Source organism: Schistocerca americana, chromosome 5, assembly GCF_021461395.2.
Source record: "Schistocerca americana isolate TAMUIC-IGC-003095 chromosome 5, iqSchAmer2.1, whole genome shotgun sequence".
Taxonomy (NCBI): domain Eukaryota; kingdom Metazoa; phylum Arthropoda; class Insecta; order Orthoptera; family Acrididae; genus Schistocerca; species Schistocerca americana.
In genome coordinates this window covers 38,650,969-38,664,737 of record NC_060123.1, presented here as the reverse complement: position 1 = coordinate 38,664,737, position 13,769 = coordinate 38,650,969, and the positions used below count along the sequence as shown (strand labels likewise).

The window sequence follows — 13,769 nt, the reverse complement described above, 5'->3', positions numbered from 1 at the left end:
GTCGAAACTCGGGGTGGAGAAAAAGAAGCTCGTCTTCCACCTTTTTTTTAAATTTATTTACTGACGCAGAGGTTTTGGCGACAGTATTTATCTTTGTGCCTACAAAGCATGCCTGTGTAGCGCTACAGATATTCTACGGCAGAAGTTACTTGTGGCGGCACCTACAAACATTTTTCAGAACTTCCGCTTGCTTCGCACTCGATTCTAAGCCGCAGGCAGTTTTTTTGATTACAAAAACCGGAAAAAAAATGCGGCTTAGATTCGAGTAAATACGGTAATTCGACCCATCCCTAAGATCGAAAACCCGCAACTGCCTAGTGATTACCGACCAATTAGCATACTGCCTGCTGTTACCAAAGCACTTGAATATATTGTTCATGATCAAATCACTGAACACCTGCAAGAAAATATGCCATCGACAACCAAAAGGCAACAATATTGATGCTACTGGACTTCAGTAAAGCTTTTGACACTGTTAACTTTGACATATTGCTCAGAAAAATGCAACAGCTTAATTTCTCAGATAGTGCAATGAGATGGTTTGAAAGCTACTTTAAAGACAGACAGCAATGTGTTGTCTGCGTAAATGAAAAATCTTCCTGGAAACACACTTCCTCAGGAGTGCCACAAGGATCGGTCTTAGGACCACTTTTGTTTTCTTGTATGTCAATGATATTTCGTCGCTTCTGTCCTTCTGTAAATATCATTTCTATGCTGATGACCTCCAACTCTACCTAAGCGTCAGACCTGATTAGATTAGATTAGATTAGATTAATACTAGTTCCATGGATCATGAATACGATATTTCGTAATGATGTGGAACGAGTCGAATTTTCCAATACATGACATAATTAGGTTAATTTAACAACATACTTAAGTTAATATAACTACTTTTTTTGTGTGAAGATATAAACACTGCAATCGCTCAGATGAATGATGATCTGTCTTCAGTAGTGACATGGGCGAAAAACCTGGGGATTAAACTAAATGCAAAAAAGACGCAAGTAATCTTAATAGCCAATCAGAAATTAATAAGTTCAGATTTCCGCGAACAGCTGCCTCCTATTCTGCTCGACGGTACTCCAATACCGTATCAGAAAACAATGGGTGTAACTTTGGATGAGCATCTCAACTGGGCCAAGAATACAGTCGTAGTGTGCCGGAAGACGTCTGCTTGTCTCTATGCACTCAAAAAGTTTCGGAACATATTTCCACAGGACTTGAAATGCCAGCTCGTGCAAGCACTCGTTCTACCGAACCTCCACTATTGTGACGTAATTCAACAAGGCATGAGTAGTGAAAACAAAAGACGGCTAGAACTAACCATGAATGCCTGTGTGCGTTACATTTGCAACATTCGCCAATATGATCATGTTAGTGCTTCATACTCCCAGCTAGGGTGGCTGCGGCCGGACAAATTGCGTGACTACCACACTCTCTGTCTACTTCACCGACTCCTCGGCGCGCAAGCACCCCAGTTTCTTGCTTCAGAGATTAAACACCTGTCATGCCACCACAATCGAAACACAAGGTCACTCTTATTTGGTATCCTAACTGTGCCCACTCACAAAACAAAAACTTTTGCAAACTCCTTCTCAGTTGCCGCTGTCCGTCTCTGGAACAAACTGCCCCTTACCTTGCACAAAATTCAATCTCCTGCTGCTTTGAGGAAGAAGTTGAAGCACTTCCTACTATCATCCTCATAACGTTCTCCACAAAATTAAAATACAAGGCCAATCCTCTCCTTTGTCAAATAGCAAAGCTAGCGTCTCCTATCTTGCTCCTGAGATGCCTTCCTCTTCATCTATCTCTATTAGCCACGCAATCTTCTTTTCCTTTATATTTCCTTAATTATGTTTCATCATGTCTCTCTATTCTTCTCCTCCCTTCACCATGAGTCTCCCTCATACTCCCTGCTGCCAGCACTCCTATCTAAAATCTGTCTCTTCAATAATGTCTAATTATAACAGTACTTATGATCTGCGAATATACACTCCTGGAAATGGAAAAAAGAACACAATGACACCGGTGTGTCAGACCCACCATACTTGCTCCGGACACTGCGAGTGGGCTGTACAAGCAATGATCACACGCACGGCACAGCGGACACACCAGGAACCGCGGTGTTGGCCGTCGAATGGCGCTAGCTGCGCAGCCTTTGTGCACTGCCGCCGTCAGTGTCAGCCAGTTTGCCGTGGCATACGGAGCTCCATCGCAGTCTTTAACACTGGTAGCATGCCGCGACAGCGTGGACGTGAACCGTATGTGCAGCTGACGGACTTTGAGCGAGGGCGTATAGTGGGCATGCGGGAGGCCGGGTGGACGTACCGCCGAATTGCTCAACACGTGGGGCGTGAGGTCTCCACAGGACATCGATGTTGTCGCCAGTGGTCGGCGGAAAGTGCACGTGCCCGTCGACCTGGGACCGGACCGCAGCGACGCACGGATGCACGCCAAGACCGTAGGATCCTACGCAGTGCCATAGGGGACCACACCGCCACTTCCCAGCAAATTAGGGACACTGTTGCTCCTGGGGTATCGGCGAGGACCATTCGCAACCGTCTCCATGAAGCTGGGCTATTGTCCCGCACACCGTTAGGCCGTCTTCCGCTCACGCCCCAACATCGTGCAGCCCGCCTCCAGTGGTGTCGCGACAGGCTTGAATGGAAGGACGAATGGAGACGTGTCGTCTTCAGCGATGAGAGTCGCTTCTGCCTTGGTGCCAATGATGGTCGTATGCGTGTTTGGCGCCGTGCAGGTGAGCGCCACAATCAGGACTGCATACGACTGAGGCACACAGGGCCAACACCCGGCATCATGGTGTGGGGAGCGATCTCCTACACTGGCCGTACACCACTGGTGATCGTCGAGGGGACACTGAATAGTGCACGGTACATCCAAACCGTCATCGAACCCATCGTTCTACCATTCCTAGACCGGCAAGGGAACTTGCTGTTCCAACAGGACAATGCACGTCCGCATGTATCCCGTGCCACCCAACGTGCTCTAGAAGGAGTAAGTCAACTACCCTGGCCAGCAAGATCTCCGGATCTGTCCCCCATTGAGCATGTTTGGGACTGGATGAAGCGTCGTCTCACGCGGTCTGCACGTCCAGCACAAACGCTGGTCCAACTGAGGCGCCAGGTGGAAATGGCATGGCAAGCCATTCCACAGGACTACATCCAGCATCTCTACGATCGTCTCCATGGGAGAATAGCAGCCTGCATTGCTGCGAAAGGTGGATATACACTGTACTAGTGCCGACATTGTGCATGCTCTGTTGCCTGTGTCTATGTGCCTGTGGTTCTGTCAGTGTGATCATGTGATGTATCTGACCCCAGGAATGTGTCAATAAAGTTTCCCCTTCCTGGGACAATGAATTCACGGTGTTCTTATTTCAATTTCCAGGAGTGTATTTTTCCAAGTGTGCCTTTGTAATTGTTTATTTCACTTTTTGTACTAGGTGTAGTTTAACATTCCTACTAAAACGTATGAATGTAAAATAAGTAGAATCCCTGGTTAGATGTAAGAGAGGGCCTGATGGCCCTAATCTTGCCAGTTTAAATAAATACATAAATAAATAAATAATGAACAATGTTAAGAAATGGGTAGTTGCTACTCACACATCCATGATCACAGTCTCTGGTTGCTTTTGTGTGTGTGTGTGTGTGTGTGTGTGTGTGTGTGCGCGCGCGCGCGCATGTTTTGTCCAATTCTGATGAAGACCTGAAGACTGTTCAGCCAAATGCTTTGTTTGATAGTCTGTGACTCGGTATCTGCACTATATGGTGAGTAGCAACTATCCTTTTCATAATACTGTCATTATTCCATCGTGGATTTTACAGTACTGAACACTTTGATAACAACACAGCCATCACTAAACACACCCAGTATACAGTCGAACCTCACATAGCGGTAATCCGTTCCAGAATCTTACCCGGAATGTGAAATACTCTATACAATCTATCCTATATAATCTATCCCGTATAAATTAAGGTAAAATACGGTAATGCATTCCATGCAGAAGAGTTACTAAAAGTTTTATCTTATTCATGCCATTTATTCAAAGAAAATTATACATATAGTATTATGTACTTTATGATTATAATAGAGGGAAACATTCCACGTAGGAAAAATATATCTAAAAACAAAGATGACGTGACTTACCAAATGAAAGTGCTGGCAGGTCGACAGACACACAAACAAACACAAACATACACACAAAATTCAAGCTTTTGCAACAAACTGTTGCCTCATCAGGAAAGAGGGAAGGAGAGGGAAAGACGAAAGGATGTGGGTTTTAAGGGAGAGGGTAAGGAGTCATTCCAATCCCGGGAGCGGAAAGACTTACCTTAGGGGGAAAAAAGGACGGGTATACAATCGCGCACACACACATATCCATCCACACATATACAGATGTGTGATTTTAGATGTACTATGTACTTTAATATTCACAATACCTAACTAATTCCTTTTTACTAGGAAGCTATCTATAGTCATTTGTTTCTGCTGACGCTTCAATACTTGGTGCAAATGCAACACTGTATTATCATCAAATAAATTTGTAGTGTGATTTCCATGCTTTCATAATTTCTTTTTTAGTGCGACAAAAGTTTGCTGCTTTGCTTTTACCACCTTCTCCTCTGAAGAACTCCTCTCCACAATTTCCTGTGGCGAAACACACTGCAACTCCATAAGCTCTTCAGTGGTCAATCTCTTGTCTGTGATCTTCCACAAAGTCATTGATATCACTGTTATGCACTTCTAGTCCCATGCTCTTGGCCAAAGACAATTTCATTGACTATAGGCTCACAGGTAATGATTCAAATGCCTCAAAGTCACATTCAACAATGCACTCCAGCCAAAGCTTCTTCCAAGCAGAAGTGAGAGTTTTCTTGGTAACGCCTTCCCACGCCTTTTCAATCATCTTGACGCAGGCAACAATGTTGAAGTGATATTTTCAAAGCTCTCCGAGAGTGAGATTGGTAGCTTCAGTCAACTCAAAGCAATCCTTGAAGTGTGCTTTAGTGCACAGCTTCTTAAAGTTAGAAATAATCTCCGGTCAATAGGCTGGAGTAACAGAGCGGTGTTGGGAGGCAAAAACTGGATCCTGATGAACTGAAATTCTTCAAGGTGGTGGTTTTGTAGGCCTGGAGAATGGGCAGGAGCATTGTCCATAACAATCAAGACATGGAGTGGCAGATAAATCTCAAACAAATATTTTTTCACTGAAGGACCAAACACTTCATTGATCCAATCACAAGAAAGATCACGTGTCACCGAAGCCTTGTTGTTGGACCTCCACATCACATTTAACCTGTTCTTCCGGACTTTACACTTTTTCAAGGCTCATGGAGTTTTCACATGGTGAACAAGCAGCAGATTAATTTTCAAATCGCTGCTTGCATTGGCACAGAATAGCTGTGTGAAACGGTTTTTCATCGACTTGCGTCTGGGCAACGCATTCTCCTCTGCTGTTATGAAGGTACCCTTTGGCATCTTTTTCTAAAATAGACCTGACTAGTCATGATTAAAAACCTGTTGCTTCAGATAACTCTCAGAATCTATGAACATCTTGAAGTTACTGATAAAGTTCTCTGCTGCCTTTGTGTCGGAGATGACTCCTCCGCTGTGGCTCACAACGCTGTGGATGCTGGTGGTTCTCTTAAACTTCTTGAACCCAACCGGCTTCCCTTTAACACTTACTCAACTGCTGATGATCGTGGCATCATCTTAACAAGGTCAGCGAAAATCATTCTCACCTTCTTACGAATGATGTTCTTGGTAACAGTGTCGCCTTGCAATTGCTTTTCGTTCATCCATATAACGACCAACTTTTCGACATCATCCAGAATACATAACTGTTGCTTAGATACCCTTGTCACTCCCTCTGAAGCACCTATTTTCCTTCATCTTGTCCTTGTTCTTGAGGATGGTGCTAATAGTTGATGTAAAATTATTGTATGTGTGTGCTATTTAAGCAATGCCCACACCACATTCATGTTTTTGTTTCATTTGTAAGGTCATTTTCTTTCTCTTATGGTTGGTCTTCACGCTGCTTTATCTTTAGGGACATTTCTACATACGTTATTAAAATCTGCATACAAAAAGCACAGTGTGAACTCAAGTATAGAAAAACGTACGATCGCAAGCTGCATGCACTAAGATGGTAGCAAAAAGAGCGTTAAACCCAGTGTGCAGTACGTGCTAAGGACACTGTTCATATGGCGCTGCCGACAATGAAAAGTGTTCAAATTGTTGAACGTTTCCCCTGCCATGTGCGAACAGATGGCGACGTCACATTAAATCGTCACTTATTATGCAGAACATCGTTCTTTAAGCTAGTCATTCTTTTACAATTTGTTTTGCTCACTATGTGAATTGCCCGTTAAGGGAGATTCTACTGTAAAAGAGAAACGTGACATACACACAGGGCACATGTTAACTGATATATCAGTTGAGGGAGATTCCCGCAATTTGCGTGTCTAGTGACTGAAATTCTCAAGATGCTTTCCCTTTCCTCTAGTACATTCGTATTTCTCTATCACTCATAAGTTATAACTACAAACAAGAAAACAATATATATAAAAGATTTTCTAGTAATTGTGCAAGGAGTGAAATAAATATAAAGTAACAACTGATTGTCTCCAAACCAAATAATTAATTACACCCATTTCAGCTAATTAACAGTTGTCTCTGACTTTCCAAGGTAAAATTCATTTCCCAGAGAATTTTAAGTTTTTGAGAGAAAATCACCTCCCTGTGTCAACACACCAAACATAGACTAAACTGAACAGTACTGAAGTAGTAATAGTGACACATCCTCCACCATGCTTATACAGTTACAGACTTACTTTGAATATTAAATGCTACAGGTTTTGATGACTGCAGCAATGACTGGCCAGGTCTGATGTTAGCCTGTTGGATTACACCTGTATTTACTGTTGATCCATCCACAAATAAACGTTTTTTTGCTGTACTATTTGGTGGGACAGGTGACTGGAATCTTTCTGATACAGATGACACTGGAGACTGTGCAGAGTCTGAAATAAATATCAAGTCACAGTAATTACTGATTCAGTTTGCTCTCTAATAAAAATCATTTACAAATAATTACAGATGGCAGCATCAGTAACTAAATTTTTGACTACTCTGCCAGAAGCCTAAGCCATAGTATAAATTGGAATGTAAAATCACATTTAAATGGTGGAGAAAACTAAGAAGCTGACCAGGAAGCAGAGAAAAACCAAGAAATAAAATAAAAATAAACATAGGACTGTTACATACAGTATAACTCTAGCACACATTTGTAGAATAATACCATCCAAATTGTTTAATGTATTTTTATTTATTATAGCATATTTTGGCTACTGCCTTCTTCAGATCCTGTAATAAATCACGATAACACAAAAATGAGAAGTAAAAAATTATATATTCAGATGATAAAGGTAAAACATAATCCAACAAAGCTTAGAACTATGAAAAAGCTTGGCGTCCTATGCCTAACTGGGTTATAGACTGTCAACTCAGTTCAAACATTTACAGAGATGCAAGTGCTAGCTGATAGGTGACATTAATGGGATACTTCTCCTTCTGTTCATGGGTCTGCACCTCATGTCGGGTGGGCCACTGGTGACCCTGTTGGTTGCACAGCAACCTACTGCTCCTCGGAAAGGAAGAGTTCTTCGTTCTTCCGGACAAATGTGATAAATGACACACCTATAGTGCAATTAAAACTACTTTGTACCTGACAACTAGCCGAGTGTGTGACCTTGAGAGAATGCAGGCCAATCCAATGCTGAGATTCAGCATCCTTCACCCTGTGCCACTACTTACTCATTAGCACTCAGTAACTGCTAACACCTGGTCTTGTGAGCGTCATGTGTGACTTACTTTATCTTACTGTCTACTTTTCGTCTGTTTCCATTGTGTGTGTGTGAAGAATTACTGCAGTGGCTTTTCCATACAAAATGTCCTAAAATTTAAAATAAAAACAGGGCTGTCCTAGAATCCACAGTCCGAAATCATCTTTGAAGAAAGTGGGAAAAAGAATACCACTGCAAAAACAATCGCGTGAATACATCTGCAACTGAGACTATATTTTGAGATGCAAAGGGAGAAAGGAGGACCTCTTATTTCCATAAATAAGGTAGTCCAGGGGACTGTGGTGGCATTAAGAATAAGCAGAAAAACCGTTATAAATATAAGCAAGAAACAAAATGAAAAATTGAAGATACATTCCAGACCATCAAATCTTAATTCAGAATTAGCAAGTCTGGGAACTCTGGGGAAAAAACAATGTGTCAAGAAATGTGTGACAAATCTTAATTCTTTGAACAGGATATGATTTGCATACAACGTTATTAAGACGGCAACTAACACTTAAAGAAGTTGACCTTTATGTTGGCAGTAAGTCATCTCATCAGTTAATATTATTAAACCTGGAGTTTAATTATGAAAAAGTCTCTGGTTGTAAGTTACTCTCAGACCAACAGGATATTGCTGCACAGTGATGCTGATCTTTGCGGCATGTAAAGGACATTGCTTTCGATTATGTAGTGTGGCAATATGAAACATGGGTGAATTTTGGTCATATGCTGAAGCCAGGTTGGGTCTGATGGATCACAAGAAGGAAGGCAGTACCTGTTGACAAAGGAAGCAGAATTATTGTTGTCCATGCAGGTACAGCCCATGGGTTTGTTTCTGGCTGTTTACGCGTTTTTCAGGTCAAAGAAAATCTCGAATTTTCATGAAGAAATGAACGACACCATGCGATGGTTTGAAAATTTGCTGTTATCAAATTTAGAGAAACCGCCATAGGTTATTATTGACAATGCACCATCCACACTGTTGTAAAGGACAAAGCACCAAACGATACATAGAAAAGAAGAAATCACACAGTGGTCACGACAAAATAATATAAAATTCGATGACAGAATGAAGAGAGTGGAACTATTAGAACTTAAGTCACAATGTAAGCCACGGCACCCTACATACCATGTAGACAAAGTTGCCAACACTCAGGGACATTCTGTAATTACTTTACCACCCTATAATTGTCACCTTAATACTATAGAGCTCATATAGGCTCAAATTAAGGGGTACACAGGACGTGAAAAAAGAAATTCAAACTTTCACAAGTGGAAAGACTTTTACATGACGCTATTTCTGAAGTAACTGTGGAAAACTGGAGCAATGTTGTAGCACAAACAAAATGTGTTATTCAGGAAGCACGGAAGAATGAATACTTATTGGAAAATACTGTTTCCGAAAATAATTATTGCTGCCAGCGAGTCACCTGAAAGTTCCAGCGACACAGGTATAGGCGGCATTTTCGAGTTTGTCAGAGGCAGAACACGTCAAGTGATAGTATGTTGCAACAAAATTCGTACCTTTTGGTGATGGGGGTTTCACTGTTTTGTTATTTTGAGTTTTATGATCTGCTGCAAAATTCATGGCACAAGACAAAAACGTAACAATAACCCTCTCTAAGCAGCAGTACATGTGCTTCTTTTCCCCACCCTGCATAAGTTGTGTCAGCACTTCAATGGTACCGCGCTAGCAGAAGCCTACACACAGTGGCAGCTGGCACCACTGCGTGGCTGCTCAGTGAACCGTCACGTACAAAGCAGTTTTAATCACACTATAATACAGAAGTGTGCTGCAAAGGAAACCAAAACTCCACTCACACCCAAATACTACGAGACACAGTTTAAGAATAAGAAAGAGAGAAAAGGAAGAACACCATGCAAACTGTGGCGTGCGAGCTCTTTTTCATAAGGTGCCCATCAACAGTGAAATTATCCAGCAGCAAGGCATAAATGCAACAATGGACAAATGAAACACTAAACAAATAGCAGAAATACAAGTTCTGTGCTAAGATGAAACGGACAATACGATAATGACTCCAAATTGATTGGAAAAGAAAGGGAAAGGAAGGAAGCCAGGAAAAGTAGAGGGTGCGGGAGTGGTGGTGGGGCACTGTCAACAAATATAGCTCACTAAACTAATGAAACAATAATAATAGAGGATTATTAATTTACTACAGTTAAAAGGATAATAAATCCTGAGAATTAGTGTCACCTTTCATGCGGCAACTTTGTTGATAAGTGAATCTTCATTAATTGGAAAAATGTAATAGAAGGAAACTGAAGAAGTTTAACTTGGACCAATATTACACAGTTTTCAAAATCCTAAGAGAAGAAAGGACATACTGAAAAGGTAGTCAAGAATATTTCGTGACTTTCACGTGGCAATAGCCTTGAAAAGCGAATTCACAATATTTTAATAAATTCATACTACATGGTTATTCATTGGAAGCACAACAGTAGGATGGTCAAGGCTGAGTGACTATACAACCTGAAAGGAACTGAAGACTTACCATCACTTTGAATCCATACGATTTACAAAAGTGATTGTTTGGAGTGTGGTCAGAAAGTAAGGCGTATTTCTGTTTTTCTTAAAAAAATCTTTATTTATTCATCCACGTCAACTTTATCCCCTTCAAAGTAATCCTCCTCTGATATAATAAACTCGTAAGCACTTCTTCCACTGTTGGAAGCCCTTCTGGAACTCACTTTTTATTGTGTGTTCAGATCCTTCAGCAGTTCTGTTTTTATCTCACCAATGGTGGCAAACAAGTTCATGGTTCTCTTCAGACTTGGTAATAGATAAAAGTCACAGGAGGCCATGTCCAGAGAATACAATGGCCGAGGCCACATAACGGTTTTGTTTTTTGCCAAAAGATCACAAACAAGCATCGACATGTGAGCGGGAGCATTATTGTGATGCAGTTTCCACAAGTGGTTTTGCCACAAATTTGTTCATTTTTTGCGGACTGATTTGTGCGCACAGCATGTAACTTACAGGTAGTATTCCTTGTTGACCATACAATCGTAAGGCAGGAACTCATGATTCACTATACCACTGTAATTGAAGTAAACAGCGAAAGACCCAATCTACCTTCAATCATGATGCACGCGATTTCTGAGATCACTTGTCCATACAGTTCACAGGCCTGTTTATAGAGGACACCTGAGTCGATCCCCTGGTGCACTCTGGTGAGCCACCAAAGAAACAGTATTATTTAAGCAATCGCAAATGTGTGCTCGGCCTGCTCTATAACCAGTATTACTGGTATCCTGTCCATGTGCTCAATGCTACACCTTGTATCTTACGTAATGCTCTACAAAGTACTTTGTTCCACAAATTGTGTTTGTTCTTCCTATAGCAAGAACCTTCACACGTGTTTGAAATTGATGAATTTTTTTTTTAGTCTTGGTCCTTCGGCAGGTTCCATTGGGATGAGCGCGCACTGGTTTCAATATAATAACCACATACCTATGTTTCAACGCCTATTGTAACCTTGATTAGAAGTTCTGGATCGCTGTCAACTTCATTCAGCAATTCCTTAGCGATGTCTATGGGATATTGTCTTTGGTTGAAATTCAACATTTCTCAAACAAACTTTGCTGCTAAGGTTTCATTCCCAAAAAATCTGAAAAATTACTTGGCATGAGCCAGAGGTTATGCCAATGACATCAGCAACTTCTCCGATGGTGATACGACCATTTTCCAGAACCATATTCTTTACTTCTTTTACACCATCGTCAGTAGTTGATGTGCTGGGGCATCCAGGGCAATCACAGTCTTCAAAGCCTTCTCAGCTCTTTTTGAAACAATTGTACCATTCGTAAACTCTTGTCTTACTCACAACAGATTCACGAAAAGCCACAGTCAACATTTTGAGTTCAGCGCTGCACTTTATTCCAGTTTTTGAACTAAATATCCAAAACAGCTGAAAATGTAAACCTACTTCAAGAACATGTGTACCAACAAGACAATTAAAAAAAAATTGAATGCATAAAGACTGCAAAATTAAAATATTCCCATTACTTTTTGATCACAGCTCATATCTCTCTCTCTCTGTCTGTGTGTGTGTGTGTGTGTGTGTGTGTGTGTGTGTGTGTGTGTGTGTGTGTGTGTGTAGGGGGGGGGGGGGGGGGGGGGCGGGAGCACCCGTGTTTTCCACATCTGCTAAACCATTAGACCGATTCCAACCAAACTTGGTACACAAATCCCATCGCTGTGGAGGTAAGAACCACCTACCTATCATAATTGAGGAGATATAAAACAACGGAAAAAAGGGCCTTACCTTTCCCTCCACTCTTAGGTTCAGTGTGCTAGATTTGTTAAAGACCTTCTTTCCTTCTCCTGGTCCATACAGTGGAAACACTCTTTCGATCAGACTCCACTTGAAGACAATACTGAACTCTGCCCGACTCAGTTCACCTCTCCATCCAACTGTGATACACCTCCATTGCCCCCAAATCACCCCATTAACATTCTAGAATTTCTTAACCTCAAACTGTGCCACACCACCATTTCCCAAATCTCTCAGCATGGAAGGTAACCTTACATCTGCTTAAAAAACCGTAATCCACAACCTAAAAACTGATTCCGATCTTAGGGCAGGGAGTTTTTAGTTCTCAATGACAGTACCTGCAGATTTGCTTACACCAGGAGTGCATTTTCACTGATAATTACAGTACGATAGTTCCTTGTGAGTAATTTCGTATGTGCCCGAGAGTCTTGCGAAAGAAGGTGTCTGAAGCATTTACCCACAGCAGGATAAGAGCATCTGTGAGAGCTGAGAAATCGCTCTCTGCAAGATTTTTGCCAACACATCACTGACATTCCCACACAGTGCGTATCCATTGTAACAGCAATCTCAACTGGCTTGACAATGCTGGTACATATTTATAGAACAGCTCGTTGTAATGTTGATGAAGCACAGTGGCTAGAGCACTAGTCAGACATTCATTCCGTGGAGTTTTGTTGAAGCCAAGAACTTTCAAACTAAACTAATTGCTCATGCTGTTCGTTTAGGAGCTAAAATGGACATTTTCTTCACTCAGAAACATTCCATGACTACATATTGTGGCTCAAAATGTACAGTTTGTAGTGGGACGAAATTAAGCGTCACCCATCCACCAAAGTCAGCCCAGTTTGCAGGTGACTATAAGTTTAATTTAGTTTTTGTTTATGTGTTTTCTTATTATTTGTAATAAATGTGAATTATCTAAAAGTTTGTATTTTTTTTATGTGTTTCATGTACGGAGAGGTCGGCGCAACGAACGGGGACAGCATCTTCGTTGCCGCGACCAGAGAGGAAATTGCTGGCCGCTATACGTCGCGGGTCGACAGCCAAGGAGCAACAGAAGATCCTGGAACCGAGTTGTTGCGTCGTGCTTCTAAAAATTAAAAATGAAGTTTTATACTCTTTTCGTACAACAATGACATCATGTAGATCTTAATCTTATTGAAATGTTAGTCACTGTCTGTCAACGCTCAAGTTCACATCTGTATGTGTAGGAAGCTAATAAAATAGTGTATGCTACTAAAGTTGAAACACGTGTCTTGAAGATTTATTTATGAAGAGTTATGTGAACGGATTAATAATATATTTGACAAGATTATTGATTCAGACAGCGTTGGCCGAAACTTTGAATCTAAAAAGTTTATTTAATGTGTGATTCTGATATCGATTAGATCAAGATAACGTGTGTCGATATAATTTTCTGAGGAGAAACAAACGAAATTTAAATTCGAAAAAGTTACGAAAACCAATTGGCCCAAGTGATGTAATTCTCTGCACACGACTCAACTGATGTTTTACAGTTTCGTTCAAGAACCATTCTATGACAATTTAAAAAGAATATGACTCATTTTTGAAGTGGGTTGTAACTGACGTAGGTGACGAAGTCTGC

At 41.2% G+C, this 13,769-nt stretch overlaps 1 protein-coding gene across 2 annotated transcripts in view; it reads right to left on the bottom strand.

The window, feature by feature from the left end:
- The window catches only part of LOC124615826 (retinoblastoma-like protein 1), a 173,145-nt gene that overhangs the window by 46,869 nt on the left and 112,507 nt on the right, over positions 1-13,769 (bottom strand). For both annotated transcript variants that reach the window (XM_047143971.1, XM_047143970.1), the window contains exon 12: positions 6,855-7,043. In XM_047143971.1, the coding sequence (XP_046999927.1) occupies positions 6,855-7,043 (189 nt within the window). The remainder of the gene's footprint in view (positions 1-6,854; positions 7,044-13,769) is intronic.